Source organism: Aptenodytes patagonicus, chromosome 11, assembly GCF_965638725.1.
Source record: "Aptenodytes patagonicus chromosome 11, bAptPat1.pri.cur, whole genome shotgun sequence".
NCBI lineage: Eukaryota > Metazoa > Chordata > Aves > Sphenisciformes > Spheniscidae > Aptenodytes > Aptenodytes patagonicus.
Window position 1 is genome coordinate 18,239,182 of NC_134959.1, and position 25,753 is coordinate 18,264,934.

At 35.3% G+C, this 25,753-nt stretch overlaps 1 protein-coding gene across 10 annotated transcripts in view; it reads left to right on the forward strand.

Annotated features, from left to right (window-relative positions):
• Window positions 1–25,753, forward strand: part of CHD9 (chromodomain helicase DNA binding protein 9) — a 100,650-nt gene that overhangs the window by 50,052 nt on the left and 24,845 nt on the right. For all 10 annotated transcript variants that reach the window (XM_076349298.1, XM_076349294.1, XM_076349300.1 and 7 more), the window contains 16 exons: window positions 3,886–3,997; window positions 7,431–7,577; window positions 8,845–8,913; window positions 9,002–9,057; window positions 10,458–10,575; window positions 11,100–11,186; window positions 12,590–12,727; window positions 14,941–15,062; window positions 16,707–16,950; window positions 18,085–18,261; window positions 19,182–19,325; window positions 19,839–20,094; window positions 20,840–21,050; window positions 22,731–22,926; window positions 23,712–23,879; window positions 24,462–24,641. In XM_076349298.1, coding sequence (XP_076205413.1) covers window positions 3,886–3,997; window positions 7,431–7,577; window positions 8,845–8,913; window positions 9,002–9,057; window positions 10,458–10,575; window positions 11,100–11,186; window positions 12,590–12,727; window positions 14,941–15,062; window positions 16,707–16,950; window positions 18,085–18,261; window positions 19,182–19,325; window positions 19,839–20,094; window positions 20,840–21,050; window positions 22,731–22,926; window positions 23,712–23,879; window positions 24,462–24,641 — 2,425 coding nt within the window. The remainder of the gene's footprint in view (window positions 1–3,885; window positions 3,998–7,430; window positions 7,578–8,844; window positions 8,914–9,001; window positions 9,058–10,457; window positions 10,576–11,099; window positions 11,187–12,589; window positions 12,728–14,940; window positions 15,063–16,706; window positions 16,951–18,084; window positions 18,262–19,181; window positions 19,326–19,838; window positions 20,095–20,839; window positions 21,051–22,730; window positions 22,927–23,711; window positions 23,880–24,461; window positions 24,642–25,753) is intronic.

Consider the following 25,753-nt stretch of genomic DNA (forward strand, 5'->3'; position numbering starts at 1 on the left):
TAAGAAAGAAGTTGCAGTGTTCCTCAAATAGTGGTTCCTGGTGGTCTTGCTGGTACTTTGTCTTCTAGTTTTGTGGATCTAAACCACGTTAGGAGTCTTGTGCTAAGGATCAGACGTAATAATGGCTCATGAGATGGCTTCTTTTTAAAGTTTTCCATTGGCATAAGTTTCTCAACATTTTTACTTTAGTTTGTAGTTACAGAAGAATGAAATAGATGTTGAAGGAATCTATACTGTCTAATTGTTAAAGTATTTCTAGATGTTATGTAATAAGATAAGTTTTAAATTTCAAAAGGCAAGAGAGAGTGAAATTGGAATGGAGTCTAGTGATATTATTTATTCTGTGTCTACAGTGTGCTGTTTCCTTTTCATAGAAACAGAATAGATAGTTTCTGTTCAGAACAGTTTGTTTCGGGGTGGAAAAAGGGATTTTAGCCAAGGATCTTTATGCTTTCATGCAGAAATTTATAAACTGGCAAGAGAACTTGCTCTCTCAATGAAAATTTTTCACAGAATTGATCCAGTTTACAAGCTTCTGAAAATCATTGTTTTCACATAGCAGATTTTTTAGAAGTTTTTGGCCAAAATATGAGCAGATTGCATTTTTACTAATAGAAATGCGTGACTTTAGCACCATACTGTCGTTCAGCAACTTTCGATAGCAAGGAGCATTGTGGTTCTGGGCACTGGATCAGAAAGAAGTGAAACTGTGCATTTATTCCTCTCATTGGCACCATATTCATATAGAGGAGGAAGCATTCTGATCTGCAACATGTATAGATGATGTTAAGAAAACTTCAGGGAGGCGCTCAAAGAGAAGTACTGGGGGTAGGGAATACAAGATCAAGATAAGACACAAAAGCTGACAGAGAAATGGAATATTATGTGATAGGACTGCAGGGGCAGAGCAAGAGGTGAACACAAGGGAGGACTATGACTACAGAGAAGGAGAGGAAAAAATGTGCAAGGAAAGATGTAGCTAGAGCACTCTAATCACAAAATAAGCCCATGTTCTAAAGCAGAAGGTCCTTAAAATCCTCTGCTATTCAATGGATACTACTACAACCCATAGTAAAATAGTCATGGCCTTTCTTAGTATTGTGCTTCTTGAATCCAAAAGGAACCTGAGCCTAAAATGTTAGGTAGTAGTGCGTGAAATGAGGATGAACTATGGTTGCATGGATACAAATGCTTAACATAGCAACGTGCATTTATGAAGCATTTTAATCTACCGTTTCACAAAAGAGGATCAAAATTTGGAATAGGTTGCCCAGGGAGGGGTCAGCCTTGGAGATAAGCAGAACTTGACTGGACTGAGCTATATAAAAGAACTGTGAAGTTGGCTTTGAGTAGGGACCAGATGTCCTCCAGAGACCCCTTCCAGCTTGACTTAGATCTCAACACTTATTTCATGAAAGAACATTTAGTTATCCTTTTTCTTCATTGTTAGTAGTCTTGTTCATTTAAAAATCAGAATGTGTATCACATTCACAATCATCTCTACATGCCATACATGCATCAGGCGTTTAATGCCTTTGCTCCAAATCAAAGAGAAAACTTGGGATCTTACTTATTGGTCAAAAAATAATAATTTACAAATTATATCATGTGAGTTCACTGGATTGAATATGTTCTATGTCCAGTTATTTCAATGAAAAGATCAACAAGGGACAGGGACAGGCACAGATCAGCACAGCTTGTTGCACTTAATAACATATGGGCAAAGTTTAGAAGAGTGCATACCCAGTTGAGACCAGAGTTTCGTCTAGCCTAGTATCCTCTCTCCAGCAATGGCCAGAAGCAGATGCAATGGGAAGAATTTGAGAGCACGGAAAACATACATGATACTTCTTAATATTTTCCCAAACTCCAAAGATGTAAACCAGGAACTTCGTGGGATGGGTACCATTTCATGAGTTTACTGGTCTTCCAAGAAATTCTCACTCATAAGTTTATCAGGTTTTCCTTTAAATCCATGTTAAATTTTAGCATCCACAATTCCGTTTAACAACAAGCTCAGAAGATCAATCATGGTGATTGATCTTTGGATCATCTTTGATCCACTTTGGAATCTACTAGCTAATTTGACGTATTAGGTGACAAGTGCTAATGTAATACTTAAATTCTATGAAACAAAGTGAGATAAAAATAGAAAAAGTAGTTTATCCAAGTCCATCACTGGAAAGAGTCAGACAAATACCTGAGACTCCAACAGTCTTAAAAAAAAGAAAAGAAAAAAGAACCCTAATCAGAGATTGAAAAGTGAGGGGGGGGAAAAACCCGAACTACTCTTGAAGACAGTAGTTCATTGAAGACAGTGTGTTCATTGTTGAAATTATTTCCTGCAATGATGAAACATGTTTTCTAAGTAATCATTGAACTCAGAACACCTAATGGAAAGCAAGGACTTGAGGACCAGAATTTACTTTTGAACAAGCAGCTCTGTGAACAGGCAGATCTGTGATTATGCTTACTGCAGCTTACATGCAACGTGCATTTGCCAGTGCTATTCACTTCATACTGGAAGTAAAAAATATGGGAGTGGAAAATGTTTTCTTTATTTTTTTTTTAACCTTTCCACTGAACATACCTAGTGGTTAAATATTGAAAACCAATGAAAATGTTCATTGCTTCTTAAAATATGCCTATAATCTATTGTAAGCCATGTTGCTTAAACTATCCATAGTGTTTTGGTAATTTAAGATTTTCATTTTGTGTGTGGACTGTTAGTTTGGGCATAGAAAATATGTGATAGTTCTCTCACTTGGACACTTGCAAAGATAAGCAAATGAGATACAAGTGTTTCAACCACTACCTTCTCATCAGTGGTTTTTCAGGTGGCCAATATATTTGATGCTCTTTTGGTGTAAGATAACTTGTACTGTGTGTATAAAGACTGAAGTCTTGTTTCATTTGTTCCGTGAAATGGCAGAAGAGGCTTGTATGCTGGAACAGTTACCTCATTTTCTGTTACACAGATCTGATGATTAGATACTATATGAAATATATATTTTAGGACACCTCTCTATCTGTGATTTTATTGGATAGTTTATCATTCTGCCATTATGCCACTGAAAACATGTTTAAGAAGGAGTATTTGGCACATTTCAAATATGAAAAAATAAATACTTTGACATGCTTTAGTTAAAAACAAATGAGATGAATTGGTATCGTGATTTACAGCATAACCTTTAAATCTGAACAAAGAAATAATTGGTGCTTTTTCATTAGAATTTAACTAACTTATTCAGCACAATGTTGGTTCTTAACGTATTCTGAGAGGTTCTATCTTACAGATAAAACTATTGGGTTTTGAACACAGCTGCTCTTTTTTTACCTTTTTTTAAAGGGCAGAAAGGATTCATGCAGTTCCCTCATTTTTACCGTTGAATGACTTATTTAAACATATAAGTTTTGCATGTCAGACAGCTTTGAATGATTTTAGATTGTTGTCCATAGCTAATTTTTTTGAGTAAAAAGATTTATTTTGCAATGATGAATCGTTTATGGTAAATCATTTATTGTTGTCATCTGCAGATGGTATTTATGCTAACTTTGTATAGTTTACCATTGTCAGTTAGTTTAAATGTTGGATTTTGCATGTCTCTTACTCATTTATAGATTTAAAATATGTATGATACAGAGGACTTTGCAATAGTAAGGTAACTGCTTACCTGTAGAGAAGCTCAGTAAGAGTAGCAGAAAATACTGTCTACGGTAAAGTTGTAGCTTTTTGTTTTCAGACATATTTTTCATTTTTCAGACAGTGGCGCTTCCTGAGTTTTATAGTAAGAAGAATACGGGAATTGCTAGTGGATGTGGTATTGTTTTTACTCTTGAAGTTAAGTGCATTCACTTAGATGTTGGGGTTTTTTTTCCTAACAGAAAGCTAATCATCACACTGGGTAAGAAGCAGAAAAGAAAAAATGAATCGTCAGATGAATTGTCTGATGCTAAGCAGACTCCGCAGCGGCAATTGAAAGATGAAGACTCACAGGTAAGTAGTCAGAATTTTTCCCGTTTAAATTTGTATGTGGTGTTATTTCTACAGGTCTTTTTTCCCCTCTTTCCAAAAAGTTATACTCCTTTTGACACAGTGACAGTTACTTTCTTACTGCTCTTTATCTCTCATAGGTACAACCTTACATTATCAGCTACTTTTCTCAGTTGAAAATCAGAAACTCCTACAGGTTAGAGTCCCTTTTCAGAAACGGGACATCAATGCCTTGCTTGTATCTGTTTCATTTCAGTACAGAAGTCCATAGATTTGAGACTGTAAGTACTCATCTATTGAGCTGGCAGTTAGACCTGGTCCTTACTTTGGCTGACTTTGTGGCGAAAATGCAGAGATTGCCTAATAGAAGGGACTGGCTCTTTGAGCACATTTAAAAGGCTTGTTTCAAACCTTACTGTTTTTTCTGAGTTCTGCTTCTGTAGAAATAATTGGTTTCTTGCAGTATTGGATCTGAAGGGAGCAATGATCAATATGCTGATAGGCTCTAGTTGCTTGTGGAATGCTTCTGAAGGAAGTGCCAGGTCAAGAATTAAAGTGGTGGAGTCATTCCCTTGAGGAATATCTCCCTCGTAACTTTCTTTCTGCAATTTATTCATAGATTGCCCTGGTGTAATAGTAGCATAGCTAATTATTTACAAAACTTGTGCACAAAGTAGTATGAACTGTTTGTAAGAGATTATATCCTATTTATGTGTATGTTAGTAACAGAATTATAACTTTCTTGCTTTAAAAGTAAGGTTATATGCTGGAAATGCACAGGTTTTTATCCTGTGGCAATTTCATCCACAGAGATGAAATCAATATTCAAAATAAGTTGGTGTTGAGTAAAAATTAATTGCATTATTTGATGACAATGTCAGGAAACAATTATGAGATACTGAGTTGACCATCAGTATTTCACAGATAATAATGGTGGGGGGAAAAAGAGGATCAGAAGCTATTTCCCAGAATGACTTTTTATTAACTTAAGTGATAGCTTGTCTTAGGTAAAAGTTACCTGGAAGGGAGCATGAAATTAGTTATTTATCAGGGAATTTGTCTTGGTATAGAAAGTCCATTTAGTACACTGAAGGAGGTGAAAGCAGGTTTGGTGGTTCTGAAGTACTGTAACTTATCAGTGTTCTGTAATCGGATAGGTATAAATTTGCAGGCCAACAAATATAATACAAAAGACTGAAGATAATTTCTTTTTTCTCATTGCTTTTGGTTTTTTGGATATTTGATTTTTAGCACAACAAGGGTCATCTTCAATTCTAGTGTGGATAGACAGGGAGAGTATTGTCAAATCGCATGATCCTGGCATGAAGGGAACAGAGGGTAGATATAATAAGGAGTGGCGTGGGATAGAAAAAAATTATACGGCAGAATGTCATGGCACTACCCCATCTATCTTTGAACGAGTTTGGGAGAATCATAACAGGAAAGACTTAAGTTGCTTTACTTCATTAATTCGTTCTCTTTAGTTTTCGAACATTTTCATGATTTTCTTTTCCTATTGCAAATAACTGTCCATTTCTAAGCTCTGGGGGGCAATTTTAGGTCTTTCTTTTTCCCGAATTCATTTTGTATGCTTAGTTTCACAGTGAGTGTCTTCCTTAAATACGTTGATTCATTTCTTGGAACAATGTGTGGTACCACTTTATTTTGTGCCTTAGAGCATTTGTTTATGACCATGCTTCTCAGCTCAGGGAAATACGAAGTTTTGTTCAAACAAGTCAGGTTACATATTAATGTGTTGGAGAACACACGTCTGTTGATGTTTTGTTAATCACTTCATACTTTAAGAAAAGACATAGTGAGAAGGATTGAAAATGCCAGTTAATGCCTCATTAGGTTTTGAAAAATTCAACAAATACTTAATGAGTAAAGCTTGAACCTGGTTCTTAATCCTTCTTTTCCTAATTCATACATCATTTTGCATTGCTCCTATTAGCTGGTATTTTAAAAAAAAAAAAAAATCTACTGTCAGCAAACTATTGTTGATGTAACTGTAATATGACATTTTATGTTACATTGTCTGTTTAAATCTGAAGTTTCTTTTTGTGCTAACACCCCATCCCGCATACACTCGCTTTTTATTGAAGAATAGCTAATCTGGCTACATTATTGTGGAAAGCTGACTGAGTAGTTTCATATATGCACTGTCCCAGCTTCTCCAGAAGAATGGCGATGCCCCTTCTTTGGTTTTTACTGTGTATGTAGTGTTACTACTCTACCTTACTAAAATACTTATAATGTAGTTGTTAAAGTATAGCTAGGACATTAACCAGATACCAGCCAGACCAAGGGCTGAGTTTAACACGAAGAAAGTTCCTGTGCTGCAATCTTACTGTTACTTAATATCTGCTCTGCAGAAGCCAGTATGACCACAGGATTTTGGTTTTTGTTCTGTTCACAACTTGTTCTTCTCCCTGCTGATTACTACAGTGTATTGCAGCCAGCAGTGGCCTTTCCTGAACAAAAATACGCTTTGCTGTGTAGCTCAATAGAATTAATTTATTTTATAGAGATGTTTTACTTTGCTGATTTTATTTTTGTGATGATCAGTTCTTTAAAGCAGATTGCAGTGTTTTCAAATGTTAGCCTGTTAGTTTGATTCTGCTATCATTATTTAGCCAGTGGATTTACAAATTAATCTTATAGTTAAGTGTGCACTGTCTCATATATTGGTACTGAGGGGTGGAAAGGATATGCAATATCCTAATAATCTAAGCATTTGAAACTTAGTGAGTGAGAAGGAATTATTTTCTTAGACTGAACATTATTTCTCCAACTGGAACTTGTCCTCAAATTCTTGCAGAAACGAGAGTGGGAAGATCAGAGAGATAAACAGCAAAGCAAGCCAAATGCTGCTGTTAAACAAGCTTGATTAAGGTGGAGGAGAAAACAAATACATTAACAAAGCAACAAACTTTATTAGCCATCAAATCAGACTTCACCAGCAATCTGACCAATATGACCTAGTGAAAATCTTCCTAATTTTTTGTGTAGCACTGTTAGTAGAGACACTTCAGCATATTTTCTGTCTTTCACTCAGGTTCTTGAATTGGACAGTAACACACTGCTGTTAGGCTGCATTATGAAATTGCTGTTGAAATACTGATGCTCATGGGAGATCTGTTATATATCAGCTTTGTTCCCATACCCTGAAAATATCATTCCATGTTTGCTTTTGAATTGTACAAATAAAAGTATCAAATGTTTATATGAAACAGAAAAAAAAATAATTTAATTGATTGAAAATAGTATATAGCTACTTCTGTCCCTCTGTGATTCACATGCTTCATATTTTCTATCAAATGTTGGCCTTTGGTTTTAGATACAGCTGAAGTATTGCTTAGCGTCTCCCAAAACTTGCAGTTCATGTTAAAGGAAGTTTTTGGTAAAACCTCTATTTTTATTCTCCCGTGTGCAGAAGAGAAGATCAAATCGTCAAGTTAAAAGGAAAAAATATGCTGAAGAAGGAGAAGGAAAACAATCAGAAGAAGAAGCTAAAGTTTCTGTGAAAATCAAAAAGAATTCTGCCCCTTTGCCTGCTGAACAGCCTTTACAATTATTTGTGGTAAGTAAAAACTGGCTTGGTCTGTAGTGGGAACTTTCCATTTGTCTCAAGTAGTTCAGTGAATAAAGCTCATAACTTGGGAGGAATACGTTATCATTATTAAGCTATAGTTTATTTAATGTGACATCTTGCTAAGATCTTGAAAACTGGAAGAAATGGCTTATTACTATTTTTTCTTTTCTGTTATAAACATTCGTTGACTTAACTGAAGTTAAGGATAAGCATAAGACTCAAATAATGTGTTATGCTGCATAGGCATATGAAAAAGCTGTATGCTAATATTGTCATGACTTTCAGAAGTATAAAATTAATTGAGCCTATGGGGATCTCTGCTTACCGAGATTTTTAAAAAGGACACTCCTCCCTTTTTTCCCCCCTTCAGGTTTACGCTTCACTGTTTAAATTGTGCCAGCTCTGGTACTCAAACTTACTGTTGAGCCATTCTAGGTAAATAAAGTGGCAGGAAAGAAACGGGGGAAAGAAGTGTTTGTGAGATGTTTGAGGGAGTGCTAAAGTTGTAAGGGAAGGAGAAAGATAGTATGATTGGGATCAAATCAGACAAGAGGGAAGGTGACTTTATATTGGAAGCAACCTTTAAAGATTGGCTCTTTATCTCTGGAACCACAGCTTCAGTCTTGGCAGAGCTAAGTAATCCTGTATCTGTGTCACACCTAAGCCCTGCTGGAATTCCTAGGCACGACCTTGTCTGCCTGATTCCACAGCATGTTTGTTATCTATGTTCAGAGTAAATCTATTAAATTGAGTTTGACACATGCTGGTTTTGTTTTACTAATTTTTTTTAACCTGTCTGCCAGAGTTCTTATTTCTCCATATCTGTATAACGAAATTCTTGCTATGTCCACTGCATGAGATCAACTCAACAGGGCATTCACAGTGAGTCTGAGTCTGGAAAGCATCAGAATGACCATTGCTTGCACTGTAAGTGTGTTTGGCAGGTGAGCATTGCATCTGATGCTCTTTGGAAGTACCAGACTTACTGTACTTTTGCATGTATTTCTCTCTGGATATAGACCTGGATTTTAAATTTTACTCCCAGACTGTTAGAGTGCTACTGGTAGAGGTCAAATTTGCCTTTATTGTTGATCTTTTAACAAGCCACTTGTGTTTGAAGGTTTTAAGCCCGATCAGTTTGAAGAGAGGGCATTTACTGCAATTTATAATGTCCTTGTTTTCCTGTTTTAAGCCTGATCAGTTTGAAGAGAGGGCATTTACTGCAATTTATGTCACTGTTTTCCTGCATTTATAGGAAAACCCAAGTGAAGAAGATGCAGCAATCGTAGACAAAATCTTATCCTCCAGGGTAATAAAGAAAGAAGTAAGTGATTGTCATGGGATGAAGTTGCTTATTTGAAAAAGGGGTTTGTATCGATCATTTTACATTTCCCCTGAATTTCCTTTCCTAGATATCTGCTGGGATGACAGTAGAAACAGAAGAATTTTTTGTAAAATACAAGAACTAGTAAGTATTAAAAAGTTGCTTCATTGGAGGTGTTGACTGAAATAAGTACCATATTCATATACTGAAGTTTTGTATTGTTTGAAGATTACTTATAACCAGATTTTGTCATCTTTTGAGATTTTTCTTTACAAATTTAATCTTAAAATTGTTAAGAATCTGCATTATATTGTTAGTAATAATTTTAAAATTATCAGTATTGTGAAACCAGCACTGACCAATAAGCTGACAGCCATTATTGCCAAAAGAACAGAATTTTTAGAGAACATATATTTATTAAATTCAGCAGGGCTACATGCCTGAGGCTAATTTTAATTTCATTAATTTAAATCAGAGCTATTTCGTGAACCTAGATTAGATTTACAGTGTCATACATTTAGGAGAGGTTGATGTAGGAGTTGGTCTTACCGTTTTAAAAAGAAAAAAACTTCTAGCAATAGAAATTATTTTACATCAGAAGCAGGAAATTAAGAATGAAGAAGAAAAATAACTTTTTCCATATTTTCCTATTTTTAAATTCCATACCTATCTTCCTGTCACTACTCAGTTCTTGATGTTGTGAAAATGCAAGCACATTTTTAATTTTACATATGTAATTTCATTAGATTCTTGCTAATAAATGTAATTTTTTTTGAGACTCTGGATTCACAGGTTTCTAGAGGCCATTTAGCTCTTGTTTTCTGAAAGGGTAAAAAGTCTGTCTTTTCGTCCGAGAATGAGTAATGCTCAGCAATAGCTCTTTTTTATTTCTGGCATACCTTTAGAAACCTTAAAAATTGATGAAAATATGTTAAAAAGGGGGTGTGAGGAAGAAATATATGTACTTGTAGCAAACCAGTCTAACTTCAGAAGGGCTCACTTGGGGTGCAGTTAGATGGTGTAGGTACTGGTGCTCATGCTTCCTCCTTCCTTTGACTCGGTTACTTCATGCTTCTCTCCCAACCTAATCTGATGGCATGCTCACTGATGTTTTAATGGGCTCAGCTATATAGTTCAGCAGTACCTGTGAAGAGGTGTTCACATGAAGTATGTGCAAAAGTTAGATCCAATGTATCAAGTACTTTATATCTCTGGGTACTTTCAGATAGAGGTGTCAGATTTTAAACTTGATTTATTTAAGCTCACTTTAAATATGCTTGTTTCTCTTCTTAGGACACACGAAAGAAATTTGTGAATCCATAGAGTTCTATGGATCCTAGCCCAAAAAAACTGCCTTAACTAAATGCTGTAAGATGATTATTTGGAGGAGAAAATCTTTGATCTTTACAGTGAATTCTGTCTTAAATGATAAAATTTTCTTTTTTGAGTGAAATCTGGTTTATAAAATACATTATTTTAACTGTATATTAAAAATAGATAATAAGCTTTTGCGTTCACTAATATGTTAATCTCTGTAATTTTAGCTCTTATCTCCACTGTGAGTGGGCCACAGAACAACAGCTTTTAAAGGATAAAAGAATCCAGCAGAAAATAAAACGATTCAAACTAAGGCAAGCACAAAGAGCTCACTTTTTTGCAGATGTGAGTATGAAATACACAAAGAAGCTTTTTTCCCCTTGTAAAATTGTGATTAATAGTTTGCTTTTAAATAGAACAGCTGAATGTTGAGAAGTAAAAATTAGCCATTGGGTTTGGGTTTTTGGTTGCTGCAGGGGGTTGTTCAGCATAATTTTAAGAGCAAGTCTTCTGGAGTCACTGAACTAACCTGACTTAGCATGGTTTAAAACTGGGATTGTTTGGGTAACTACTTGAAAGTGGTAAGGAGGGAAAGATTATGTTAGTATGGTTAGTTTCACTATTATATGACTTTCCCAAGACAGCGCTTCATCCCTAAACGACTGCATTTTCTATTCTAATGTCAGATCCCTCTTCAGTGCCAGTTGCCAGGAAAAAAAAAAGGGGGGGGGGGGGGAGGCTTTTAAGGTGTGTACAGAAGCTTCAATAGTTTCCAACTGCCAGATTCATTTTGTGTACGATGAGACCAAGTTTTAGCATATACCAGCTTTTTTTTCATCTCTACTGATTTTATTAATCTTGCATTGCAGATGGAAGAAGAACCTTTTAATCCTGACTATGTAGAAGTAGACCGGGTATTAGAAGTATCTCTTTGTGAAGATAAGGACACTGGTGAGGTAAATATATCTTAAAGCAAGTCAAGAAGATACACCTCCAAATAGTGTTTGATAATCGTAATTTGAGCAGATTTCGGAGTAACACCTTAATGATTTTAAGCTTCAATACATTTTTAATGAGACATGACAATCTTGTAATTTTCTATGCTAGCCATGAATTTTGAAATAGAAATCAAGAGTTCAGTGGCTTATATTTTTATTAATATTAATAGGTCATAGTAGACAAAGCTTAGGTAGTTACTGACATAAATGTGAGGTTTGATAATTGCCTTGTGAGTTCTGACAAAAGGCTGATCCCATGTACTGTCCTGGCTCTCTGACAGTGACAAGGGGTCACTGAAAAAAGCGCAGGAAGGCAGGGCACTGGTGGTTCCCTCTTCTTCTCTAACTCCGTCCCTAGGCTTTAGGCAGCCAGTGATTGAGAGGTGTTTTAATAGCCACCAGTGGACCTTTCCCTCTGTATTTATCAAAACTCGTTTTTTAACTTAAAGTATCTCTTCTGGAAAGCTATTGCAGAACAAAAACATGAGATCAGAAAATTAAAAAAGAAAACAGAAAAGCAAATCAAGCAAATAAATTGCCAAAATTCAGAGTGAGTCTGAGGCAAGCAGGGAACAAAGACTGACAAAGTTGTTGGTTAAGGCTATTGGAATAGCTATGATACTTATTCCGTTCTTCTACATAGCAAAATGAGCAGACTTTTACCCAGTGATTTTTGCATTAACCTTTCTAAAGCAGGGTTGAGGGTTAAAATTACTTTTCATTGTATATAGCAGAGTTGTCATTATTACACTTTTAGAGAAAATTTGTTGTTGTCATAAGACTTTCCCCCAACTTCTTCAAAAATGACTTTTTATTTGGTTTTTAAATATTTATTTACTGAATCTAAATAATCTGCATGGTTCCATCTTTTGAGACTTTACCTAAATCTTTATATATGTCGCCCAGCAGACCTGTAAAGCTTTCTATTTTGTTGAGAAGACCTCTGTTTTAGGAACTTCTTCAAGCTCTTTGTTTTAGGCTTAGGTAGCCTTATTTGGAGAGTGGAGGAAATGTTCTGGGTAGCACCTCTGTAGTTAACCTCTGTAGTTAATTCCGCTTCCCCCCGCCCCATTTCCACAAACATCACAAATGTAGTAATTTATCTTTCCTAAGACTAAGATTTACTTGTGAGTAAGTGGGATTGAAAAGTAAAGTACTTCAGGGGTCTACAACAAGTGGCAGAGTATAAGATGCCAAGGGTAAGTAGGTAGATAACAAGAATCTGCACCCAACATTTTAAAAAGTATCAGAAATGTGCTTTTGTTTTCAGCTCATGTAAGCTAGCTACTCAAATAGTAAGGCATATTAACAGTCTGTATACTAAATTAAAAGCTGATAACATTCAGAATTTTCTTCTGCAGCCTGTTATTTACTATTTAGTAAAATGGTGTTCGTTGCCATATGAAGACAGTACGTGGGAGCTGAAGGAAGATGTAGATCAAGCAAAAATAGAAGAATTTGAACAATTGCAAGCTTCCAGGCCTGACTCACGGAGATTGGTAAAATTATACCTAATTTACTTGTCTGTCTTGGCAAATTGGATTTGGTTTTCCCAACTTTGAACTTATGTGTTAAAACGTAAGGCTTATTGACATTCTGTGTAAAGGATCTGTGTGCCTTGTTACCTAGGAATAATAATATTTTCAGGTAGGCATAGATCTAATAGATCTCATCTAATTTGTTACTCTCAAAAAAAAAAAAAACAACCAACTTTTGTTTAGGAAAAAATATGAAGTGCTATAATTTTCTGAGCTTCTGAGTGATGAGCAACACATTGAAACTGCTATCAGAGAATCTAAACACCATTAAGACGAGGAGAAAACAGAATAAAGTATAAACATCCTTTTATAGAGAACAGAGTTAAGTCTTGTGCTTCAACACTGAAGGAAATTGGCAAACAAGATCAGTCAAATGGATTCCATAATTACTTCCTGCTTTTATTTTTCTTCTTGTCATAAAGGGCTAGCTGAAAGGAAGAAAAAGACGTGTAATAAGGAAAAGTGTTTTATCTTTAAATTATCAATCTTCTGTCTCACAGAGCAGGAGAAAACAAAATAGTTCTATTTAAAGTCCTGTATGTCATTGTCAGAGTAAGACGTGTCCTGTGTGGTGTAGTACAACACTTGCTCTAACTTATTTATTTTACATAACTGAATATGCACAGCATTTTAATTTGTAGTCTTTGGATTTTATTTTAATGGTTTTTCCATCTACAGATAATGACAGTAGTCATGATGAGTGTCTTCATATTATATATTTAGTTCAATTTTCTAGTATTTATTTAGAATCCTGCCATTTTGGCATGTGGGAAGAAGGGCTTTTATACCTCTCTGTTACTGTATTTGGCTTTGAGAGAAAAAGGTGATTAAAGTGCAGCTGTACAACTGACAGTCATCTTAGCATCAGCCACAAGTATTTTCTGTTCCAGGCTCCAGCAAGTACAAGAAAGTATTTGCTGACTGCAACCCTGCGAGGAGGAGCGTGGCTGCTCCTGGTGTGGGGGAGTGGACAGATGGTTGCTTATGGGTGAGGGGAGGAAGCCACAGCTGCTGGGGAGGGACAGCTACTGCTGCACTGAGACCTGGTGTCAGGTGATGCTGACGGTGGCAATAAAGAGAGATAAAAAATTCAAGTCTAAAATTCAGAGCTGCCAGATAAGGCCACATGAGTCTAGAGTGAATGCAAGCTTTTATAAATACTGAGAAATGGCAGGGAGGAGGTACAGCTGATCAGAAAAGCTCTTACTAAAAGTATTTTGCTTGAATTTGTGAGTTTGTTCACGTTGGGTTGCAGAAGCTATCCAAAGAGAGTGTTTTCTGCTGGAATCCTACCTAGTATCAGTCAAAAACTAGGTGACTTCTCTACTAAGTTGCCTGCTAAGCTAATGGCCAGCCTGTTGAGTCTCCAGGCTTGGGAAAAAGTGTGTGTGTGTATATATATATTTTTATACATAGCCTCAGCTTTCCTTTAGCTTGCTAGGGACATTAAGATGATATACCTTGATACTGTTACAGTCTGTTTTGTCATGTCCTTTGTATCATGATCCTGCATATGTTGATACTGTCTTTTATCTGATCCCTTGGTGAAATTGATTCAGGGAACTAAGCCACTCAGAAGTCTACTTTTTTGTGTTCCTGGTGTTGGCTTCCTGAACTGGCTAACTGTGAGATCGAGTGATCAGCAGTGACCAGGGCAAGTGCTGAAAGGAAGGGGCAAGATCACAGTAACTCAGTGTAGATTGCCCAAACGGCTTCAGGAGGACGGCATCAGCACCCAGAGTTACTTAGACTTCGGGGATTTTGGTAGTCCCAAATACTCGGTTGGCTCTGGTTGTATGACAGCTGTTCTTGGAGCTTCCAAAGTGAAACTTGATATATTCTTGAATTTTCTCGTATAAATGAATTAGTGTTTCAAATTACCAGTGCCAAGCTATTTATATGCTTAGTTTTAGAAATCAGTTGCTTGATATTATTGTAATACAGTCTTAAATTAATTTTAAAAGTATTAATTTATGTAGACAAATAAATACAAATTTCAGGTTTCCGCAGACTAGTAATTAGTAAGTAATGTTAACAATGACACCTTCCCAGTTTTAAGGTTGAATAATTACCTTCTAAATCTAAATTGTTACACTTGGAAAATATTGGGTTAAAATGTTTTGGAGAAATAAAGCATGTACTAACTTGCATGTATGTTAATCTTTCACTTAAAGGACCGACCACCTCCAAACTCCTGGAAGAAGATAGAACAGTCCAGGGAATATAAAAATGGCAATCAGCTCAGGGAATATCAACTGGAAGGACTTAACTGGCTCCTATTCAACTGGTACAATAGGTATATGCATGGAATATTTTTTAATATAAATTTTAAACTATATGGAGTGAATCACTGTTACTGGGGATGAATACTGTTTTAACTAAATTTATCTTAACTTCTCTGCTTATAACTAAAAGGGTGTAACTAGAAAAAAATTTCCTTTGGGTGTATAAGTATGTTTTTATCAACAAGAATAACAAAAAACAAATCTTAAAAGAATAAAACTAACCTAACTGAAAATAAATTTTCAATAGCTATGAGGAAATTAAAACAAAAAGTAACTTCCACCAAAGTACAAGCTTTCAGAATTTTTGGAACAAATGGGAAACACTTGCATCTTTCAAAATGATTTCTAGAATTAGTATGTATTTCAAATAAAGTTACCTCTCTTCAAAAATAAGGCTAGTAAATAATTGTGTTTTCTATATTGTAAGCTAAAGTTAACTTCTGTTCATTAATGCTATGATGTATTAACGGGAATATATTAACTTTCAAGATTTTTTCCAGAATGATGTATTTTCTCTATATTTAAGTTGGATTTCTATTAATGAATCTTCCTGCTTGCTTTATTTCCAAAATAGCAGTTGCCTGTCCTTTATAGAGGTTATGTCAAGGAGCATACCGTTTTACCATACGGTTTCATGATCTGCAAAAGAAAATTTTCTTTTAAATCGCAGTCAGGCACTGCATAGCTGTGTGAGCATCTGTGCAAACAGAGTGAAGGGCTGAGAGTGTATGGCTGAGGGTGAGCAGCTAGTGGTACTTCATGTAGTAATTTGGTTATATGCATCTGTCTCAGTTTTGGAAATGAGGGGAAATTTGTCAGTGGTGCTATAATGCACTCCTTTTATGTGAGTTGTAGCTGAGATGCTTTCCATCTGTGACTTTTAGGGAATCTCCATTAATTTCTAGGAGTTTTGTCAAGGTGAGTGTACATGTAGGAAATCTGATTAATTTGAATTCCTTTAATTAGGGCAGATGTAGTCCCAAAAGAATACTTTTGGAATATTTTTCTAGGAGAACCTCATGGAACATTCCATTCTCAGGTTTTGCCAGTGCTGAACGTGATTGAAAGCTTGTGGGTTTGCGTACTGAGTTTATTCTTTCACCATAACCAGGGAACGTTTCATAGAATCACAGAATAGTTTGGGTTGGAAGGGACCTCTAAAGGTCATCTAGTCCAACCCCCCTGCCATGGGCAGGGACATCTTCAACTAGATAAGGCTGCTCAGAGCCCCGTCCAACCTGACCTTGAATGTTTCCAGGGATGGGGCATCCACCACCTCTCTGGGCAACCTGTGCCAGTGTTTCACCACCCTCAGTGTAAAACATTTCTTCCTTATATCTACTCTAAATCTACCCCCTTTTAGTTTAAAGCCATTCCCCCTTGTCCTGTTGCAACAGGCCCTGCTGCCATCTTTCTTATAAGCCCCCTTCAAGTACTGATAGGCTGCAATAAGGTCTCCCCGAAGCCTTCTCTTCTCTAGGCTGAACAACCCCAACTCTCTCAGCCTTTCTTCATAGGATAGGCGCCTCAATTTTGACTATTGTTTTAAACTGGTATATTTGAGCTTTGTTTTTATAAATTGTCCATTTGAGTAACAGCTTTAGTGTATGTCCTTTCTTTGATGCTAATAACAAATAAATATGTTTTACTTTCAGGCGAAATTGCATTTTAGCGGATGAAATGGGTCTTGGCAAAACCATTCAGTCAATTACATTCCTCTATGAAATCCTCCTGGCTGGTATAAGAGGGCCTTTTCTGATCATAGCTCCGCTTTCCACTATAACAAACTGGGAAAGAGAATTTCGCACGTGGACTGACCTTAATGTTGTAGTGTATCATGGAAGTATGATCAGCAGGCAGATGATTCAGCAGTATGAAATGTACTTCAGGGACTCCCAGGTATTGTAATGTCACTTGTATGCAATAACTTTACCCAAAACCTGTTTCAGGTAGTAGTAATGAAAAGTATACTTTACATTATCGGTACATATGTCTTAGTGAAAGTCATTTTACATCCCACGATGTGTTTTTTAAGCTTGTTACATATCAGAATCTTTAACATATGCTTACTGAGTAAATTTTGTGAAAGTGGTTGCAGCAAGATATATGTTGTTTCAGTATGCTGAATTATTTTGCAATTGAATAGCAGTGATGCTGATACTCATGTGGAGATTGAAGTGTACACAGATGGTTGCAGTTGGGTCCTGAATTTGAAGAGCAGTGAGAACAAAAATACAGCTGATTAAGCTCTATGTTACCTTTAGGTAGCTGTCGATTTCCTTTTCCTAGGGTAAACTAGCTTTGTCTGTGTATAGTTTGTTTTTCTGTCTGAAATACTTCACATTAAATGGCAGGAAAAAAAACTTGAAATCTGACTATTTTAAAAGGGGTTTTTTGCCTTTTCTACATATACTGCATAAATAATCTTTTTTAAACTATCATGGTATTTCTACAAAATTGATAAGGCTGAAAACTTTTTGTTTAAGTAGTGCTAAATATTAAAATGATATCTTGTTTCTCTAGCAAGTTATTGTATACTGCCTTATTGAAGGCCTTACATATTCTTTTTGTCAGACCAATGGAGTAGAGTAAGCTGGATAAAGAGTGTTCATTTAGTTCTCAGGTGATATTTTTATTACTTACTGCATGAGTGCTAAACGTATTACTGTCATATGTTTTGATTGATTGACTGTAGGGTTTTTCCTGTCAGTCTTTCAGATTTTCCCAGGGTTAAAAATGAGATATTATCTGCATGCACCTTTTGAAACAGTTTTATTAGACGGTTGTATCTGTGATTGAAAAGTGGTTAAACTTTTACTGTTGGTTAGACAACACTGGATTTGTGGCTATGCATAATTACTCATTAGTATTAATTACGGAGTTATAGAGATGTAATAAATGTGTATGGGATGACAAAAGAATTTATAATGTAAAATCTGATGTCTGGCTCTCGAGAAAATTTCAGCAACAAAATCTTTCAATTGAGTAGATATGAGGTAATGTAACAAATTTTGTGTGTTGATGAATCTCTAGGGACGTATCGTTCGAGGTACCTACAGATTCCAAGCCATTATCACAACTTTTGAAATGATTCTTGGTGGGTGTCCAGAGTTAAATGCAATTGAATGGCGGTGTGTTATTATTGATGAAGCTCACAGACTGAAGAACAAAAATTGCAAACTCTTGGAAGGGCTGAAATTAATGAACCTTGTGAGTAACTGTATTTCATTTTTTGGGTTTGATTCTAGTTAAGTACAGTATGATAATAAATCAGAAATTTGTTTTACCTGCCAAAAAAGTCGTCTCAAGCAGTCTTTCTCAGGAGATATCTGTTCCTAATACTCTCTTCAAATGTATGTATTTTTGATAGCTGATGCTGGTACGTTTTTGATGAAATAAAATGTGGCAAGTTCTAACTGTAAGCAGAATCTATTTCTGATGATACTATTCTATAGTTTGTTTTTATTATGATGAAGATTTCATTTAAAATGCACTTTTTAATAATGAAATAGATTTTGTGCAGCAATTAATGTTTTAAAACCTAGAAAGTGTTTTAAACAAGTTATTTAACAATAAAAGCAAGCAAGTAATAACACCACTAAGCAAGTAGTAGAACTTAAAACAGAATTATTGTCTAGTCTCGTATTTAAGGTTTTATTTGATCTAGTGCAAGATTTTAAAAAGCAGATATTACCATGAATCTTGAGGCTTTTGGTGCATTACTACAAGATGCAGCATGACTAGTTTTGCATTGTTTTTTTTTTTTACTTCATTATTACTTTGATACACTTGTTGCTGCATGTTCTCAGCAGTTGTCTTATTTGCTTTCTGATACAGGCTTAGTGTATATTTTCCACGCTATAGAGAGAGAGGATTATACATGTGTCAATATTACAGGCAAAAGTTGAAGTGTTCAGTCATTTCTTCATTACAGATGCAGGAAGACAGAATTTAAAGAAAAACTAGTAGAAAATACTTATTGTTGTTTTTATAAATCTGTTTATCTGTCTTACCTGTGTACTTAGTGACACACAGAACTGGTGTTTTCAGGTTATGACACTCAGACTCAACACAAATTTTTGCAAATGTGTGCACATAAGGTCATGTGAGTTTTTTGTTTCCTTTTATAGGAGCATAAAGTGCTGTTAACGGGTACTCCGCTGCAGAACACAGTAGAAGAATTATTTAGCCTCCTTCATTTTCTTGAACCATTGCGTTTTCCTGCTGAATCTACATTCATGCAAGAATTTGGAGACCTTAAAACAGAGGAACAGGTATTGCATGTTGAATGAGTTCGTTTTGAGCTTCAGTGTTTGAGTGACTTCCTTGAAGGAAAAACTTCTGGTTTATATAGTAATTGTTACTGTTCTCTACCCTCCCCTTCACTCCCCACGTATCCCCTACGAGTTCTTTTGTCATGCAATTTCTCTAAACTGTGCAGGCAGTAGAAATCAGTTCAGTATGATGTTTTATGTTAAAGAATTATTTTTACTTGTTTGGGTCGGTTTTGTAAATTTGGCAAGTAAATAGTGAGAATAATAAAAATTGCAGTTTTCTGGCTTTGTAGGCAGAGTCTTTGCAGACAAATGCTAAAAAGATACTCTTTTTTGGGTTTGGAGTACATAAAAAAAATCCTTTAGTAATTTGGGGTAAAAAATAAGGCTATATCCCATCTGGAAAATATTTTATATAAGTCTAGGAAAAAAATATAGTATATGGAGTTCAAAAAAAATTTAATTAAACTACACTATTACTCTTTCATGTTCCAACTGTTGTGTTTCATTTAGGTTCAGAAACTACAAGCTATCCTGAAACCCATGATGCTCAGACGATTAAAGGAAGATGTAGAAAAAAAGCTGGCTCCTAAGGAGGAAACTATAATTGAAGTAGAACTAACTAATATTCAGAAGAAATATTATCGAGCGATTTTGGAGAAGAATTTTGCTTTCTTATCCAAAGGAGCAGGGCAAGCAAATGTACCCAATCTGGTTAACACTATGATGGAACTCAGAAAGTGTTGTAATCACCCTTATCTCATCAAAGGTAAATACATGATAAAGACTGATTCTTTTTTTTTTTACTACTTTTGTACTTCTACTTAAAATATGTAAGAACTTCTGTTGTAATTCTTTGACGATTTCATCAGACTTGCCAAGGACTGGATTAGGTGGAAGCATTTTTTTTGATAGATGTAAGGCGAAGTTGTGAGGCAGTTGCGTATTTGAGGCCTGAAACGTGAACTTGTTTTGTAGGATTTCACAGAACATTTAGAAGCAATTATCTCATGGAAATGTTACATCTCTTCAAAAGCAGTATGAAAAAGAACTTCTGGAGCTAACTTTTAATGCTTCTTGCAAGTGATATGGTCTGTGTCAGTCTTCATTGCTTTTCTCAGTTATAACTAACTTGGATGTTTTTCCTGCTTGCAAGAAAATACACTTTAAGCTCTTAAAGTTTTTGCTATGATTTCAATCATAGTGGGACTTCAGAAAAGGTCTTCAAAATACTGTTTTTAAGACTCGCGTCCCATTTAAAATATCCCAGAGACAAAAGGACTTGTGGTTTTTAGTTGGTTTTTTATACAACACTTAAGAGCAAGTTGTATTTTCGTTTTTGCAATTTGGGGGGTTCACCTCATTCTAGGATCCAGAACTTTGTTCTGTCTCCAGCAGTGGCTAATGGGGGATATTTAGAGTGCAAGCACTGATTTTCGTAACTTAGTCTTGTATGTATACGGAGATATTTGTGTAGATACACCTATAGATAACAGAAATACATTCTTTGATAGGTGCTGAAGAGAAAATCCTTGGAGAGTTTAAAGAAACATATAGCCCAAGTGCTCCTGACTTCCATCTGCAAGCAATGATCCAGTCTGCTGGTAAATTGGTTCTTATTGATAAACTTCTTCCAAAAATGAAGGCAGGAGGCCACAAGGTCCTTATCTTCTCTCAAATGGTGCGCTGCCTTGATATTTTGGAGGATTACCTTATACATAAAAGGTAAGATATTGCATATTCTGTCTCCCATATATTGTTCTCAGTGGACATATCTTTGAGCGTTAGTGCAGGATTAATGATTACAGCATACCAAATATAGGAATTTTTTTTTTTTTTTTTTGCTAATCACTGTGTAACTTGCGTTCTGTGATGGCTTATCATTTATTCACCAACCAATGAAAAACTTCAGAGAACAACTAAAGAGAGGTTGTTGAGTAAACCATGTGCCTTCAGTTTGTTGCTTTTTCTATTAAACATTCTTGTATGTATGTACTGTTTATACATTGCCTGTGAGAAACCAAGTAAGTTCAAGTTCAATGTTGCTCATCCAAACCCCAGAAGCATAGAACGTGTGCTTTTTTTACATTGTGTTGAACTTGGACCAGACAGGGGTGATGCAGCTCCTTACTCCTAACAGAATATAAGTACAAAATGGTAAACAACTGAAGGTTTGTTTTTTATTAATGTAAGTAAAAATAAAAATGTGCTTCCTATCTTTCCTAAATTATTACTGCTTTGAATTTTGCAGCAGAACTGAACTGCTAGCCGTAAAGCTGCTCCTTAGATCGGCTTTTGCTGTCACATATAATTGACTCCACGGAAACTAAGAGCTTATTTAAGCACGTGACTAAATACTGTGTATAAAGCCTTAGCACATAAAATCTAACTTTAAACTTGGTTACAATCAGTAGTTGCTATATCAACCTGAAAAACTATAAAAAGGCATAGTTCTGGTTGTTTTAATAGTCCATTTGTTGGAATGTACATACTGCCTTGAAGTGTGTATTTGTCAGTGAACTACATAGTAATACAGAGTTAACATGTTAAAAAAAAAATTAGTAAAAATGTCGAGCCTTTCTGCAGTGGATACTGGAATGTATATTGAAAATCATTAAAAGATTATATTAATACCTTTTTTATGATAATTTTATATAACTTATATGCTTCTATGTTTTCTGTTTCATAAAGCTATCTATTTGAACTGAGAGCTCAACAGTTCGTATGTTTTATTTTAATAGACTAATTTTTAACTTCATAGTAGTACTTACAATCCAGTATGGAAAATATTCCTTTTTCTGTAACAATGTAACATCTAGTCTAGTGCATCATATCTGCAGGTAGAATCTTCTGAAATCCCCAGAAGATGAAACCTGCTCTATGCTACCGTTTGATTAGAAATGTTAGAGTGCACACATGATTAGACTTAATACTTAACAGAATTCATGACTGTAGGAGATGGCTGCCTGCCAAAATGCCTGTGGTCCTGTGGTTTATCTGCTGTGCCATTTTATAGCTGATTAGAAGAAGAATGGTTATGAATTTTTTTGACTAGTAGATACACATTCAACAACTTAGTCAATTCACAATGTACAGGAGTATTTGCTCTCTTTTTAAGCATTTCACTTGATTTTAGAAGTTTCATAGGAGTCTTTGCAATTATCAAAGGTAACAGAAATGACAGTTTTTCTTCAGGCTTTCAAATTTGCTGGTTTTAGTTTAGGAAGCCCTGGATTTATCGATGCCTTGATAAAGACTGTTAGAGGTGTTGTCCTGTCATTTTTGTTCCATTTCTCTTAAATAATAACTAAATAAATACACAAGCAGGAGATCTGTTCTAATCTCCCTTTAAATTATGAAAACTTTTGTAATGACTTGTGCATGTGTATCTGTGGCGATTTCCAGATACTTATATGAACGAATTGATGGGCGAGTACGAGGGAATCTCAGACAAGCTGCAATTGACCGGTTCAGCAAACCAGATTCCGATCGCTTTGTCTTCCTTCTGTGCACCAGAGCTGGTGGTTTGGGCATTAATTTGACTGCAGCAGATACGTGTATAATTTTCGATTCTGACTGGAATCCTCAAAATGATCTGCAGGTAAATTCCTTTGAGCATAATAGTGAGGCCTAAGAAGTCAAACCTGGTTGATATAAATTTGGTCACTTTGAATAGTCTCTGTTTTGAACATGCCTCATTTAAAAATGTTCAGGGTTTTTTAAGGCATATGTTTAATGTTTCTTGATGAATACTTTCTACTTAGATAGGAGAGGTCATCTGGGTTTGGCTGGGTTCTAACTTTTTCTTTCAAATTGATTACTCTTTAAAAGCAGAACACAGGTAAACTAAGTCAGTGAGTTGATTAAAAACCTTTAAGAGTTTGATGACATTATGAAACTGGGGGTTAGATTTTACATATACTGACTAACACAGTTTATGAAAATAGAGCTGTTCAGCTAAAACATAATATATAGAAAAGGATTAATATGTATTAAGCAACAGTGAATTAATCAAATCTAAGAATTGGACACTGAAATTGAATCAATTCTCAGGTTGCAACTCCTTTACCATTTGTATCTGGAGATCAGATAACTTCCGAGCTAGCATGCCTTTTTATCTAGTGTCACTGCAAGAGCATTACCATTCTGTAGCATTCTGCACAGATCATTCATCTGCATTTTACTTACTACGCTGTTTTTAGAAAACTGTTCACAATGTGGAAAATGTCTGATAGCTTCCATTTACTTAAATGTGAATAGACTTCCTTTTGAGTTCGTACTATTGTTTTTCAGATTGCGCTACAGCAGAAACAATTTCTTAAAAGAATCATATCTTATTCCTAGATAAGTCTAAATTCTTATTGCCGTTCTCCCTTCCTTCAAAAGGCTCAAGCCCGTTGTCACAGGATTGGTCAGAACAAAGCAGTGAAGGTCTACAGACTGATAACACGTAACTCCTATGAAAGAGAGATGTTTGACAGAGCAAGTCTGAAACTGGGACTGGATAAGGCTGTCTTACAGAGTATGAGTGGAAGAGAAAACAGTGTCGGTGGTGTATGTAGACTTACTTCTTGAAATAACTTCATTTTGCTTTTGTAATCGTGTGGGAACTATTTTAAATTACAGAAGCTACCATTTTTCTGTTTGCATCTCATGTTTTCTGATGTGGACTAGCAATATAGTTGACATTTTAAATGTAGTCAGTTACTCTGATAAATCTTTCACTATTTCTTGCCTCTTAAGGTCTAAGGTAGATAGTGTCAAAGTTAAAACAAGGAGAAAAGTTTCCCTTTGTTTCCTTGTATCTTCTCATATTAACATAATGCGTTACTTTAATATACGATGAGATTTACATCTAGTATTAACAGGTAATTTTTTTAAACTTATGTTCATCACGGTGTTGAGAATAGCCAAAATGGAAAAGACACATACTTGTAAAAATGTATACCGTAACCACATAACAAATTATTTCAACTGTCAACTAGACTTTTCTCATAGCTTTTAATAACCTACATTTTAAGTTTATAAATTATAACACACAGTTAGGTTGCAGAAACACTGGAATGGGAAAGAGAAATAGAAAAGACTTCAGGGGATTTTTTTCTCAACTGTCTAAAACCTATTTTATTTGCACAGATCCAGCAACTCTCTAAAAAAGAAATAGAAGACTTACTTCGAAGAGGTGCATATGGTGCCATTATGGATGAAGAAGATGAAGGCTCTAAATTCTGTGAGGAAGACATTGACCAAATTTTGCAGCGTCGTACTAAAACTATCACAATTGAATCAGAAGGAAGGGGCTCCACGTTTGCCAAGGTGCAAAAGCAGCAAGTTGTTCTTTGACAGTATAGAGCTGTAAATGTAACTGAATGTTGTAAAGCTTATGCTTTTTTTTAAGTTACGTTTACTTTTATTTAGTGTGTGTGTATGTTTGGTACGTTTTTGGGGTTCTTACATCTATGTGTTTATATTAACGTGCACATAGCAAAATCAGATTTGCACATACAGATTGAGTAAATGCTAGATGCGAAGAGCATGCTTGAACAAAGATGAGTAATAGGTGTGTGCTGCTTTTGAAAAGGCTAGGATATGTGTGAGGTATAATGGACTGCATTAACCAAAAATATTAAAACGGCTTTGTTTATAGATCCATTTGTATTCAGATATATTAAAAGCAGGGGAAAATGTATATAATTAATAAGACTAAAAAATGTCAGGCTTATTCTAAAAATGCCTACACATATGATATAGTTTGAACCTTTAGCTTTTTTGGTGAGAGTTTGAAAAGCAAAATAAGAAAGCTTCTAAAATAGCAGGGGGTGGAGAGTATATAGATATGTACATGGCGGGGGACTGAGAATGTAAGGTCTTAAGAGTAATAGTCTAGAATAAAATTGGACCAACACTTTCTAATTTTTGGTGGGTAAGAGAAAAACAGTAATATCATAGCATCCAAAAACCTATGCTGGAAAATTGGATGAACAGAACAAAAAGTAAATTTGGACTCCTTAATTTCCAAAGCATGTGCAAATATGAATCTGAACAAATACGAATTCAGGTAAATTAAAAAATACATAAACAATTTTAAAAAACCAAAACAAGCAGTATAACTGAACTTGGAACATGGGTACTTCACGAATGCAGTTGTGACAATTCAAAAAAAAAAAAGGGCAAAGCAAAAGGAAGACTTTTAAGAATATAGATGTATATTTATTATTTATAAATACACATTTATTTAGGCTCTCTTATATCTTGCTGATTGTGGGTTAAATAAGAAAGAGACTTCTAAAGAAGAGATAGGAAACCAATTAGGGAACATCATCATCACTGTCTCTCTATCAGAAGAGTTAGAAATTTTTATATGTATTTGCTCTTTTCCCAAAAGCAGTGTATCAGGGTTTCTTAAATGCCTTCTGAAATTAAGCTTA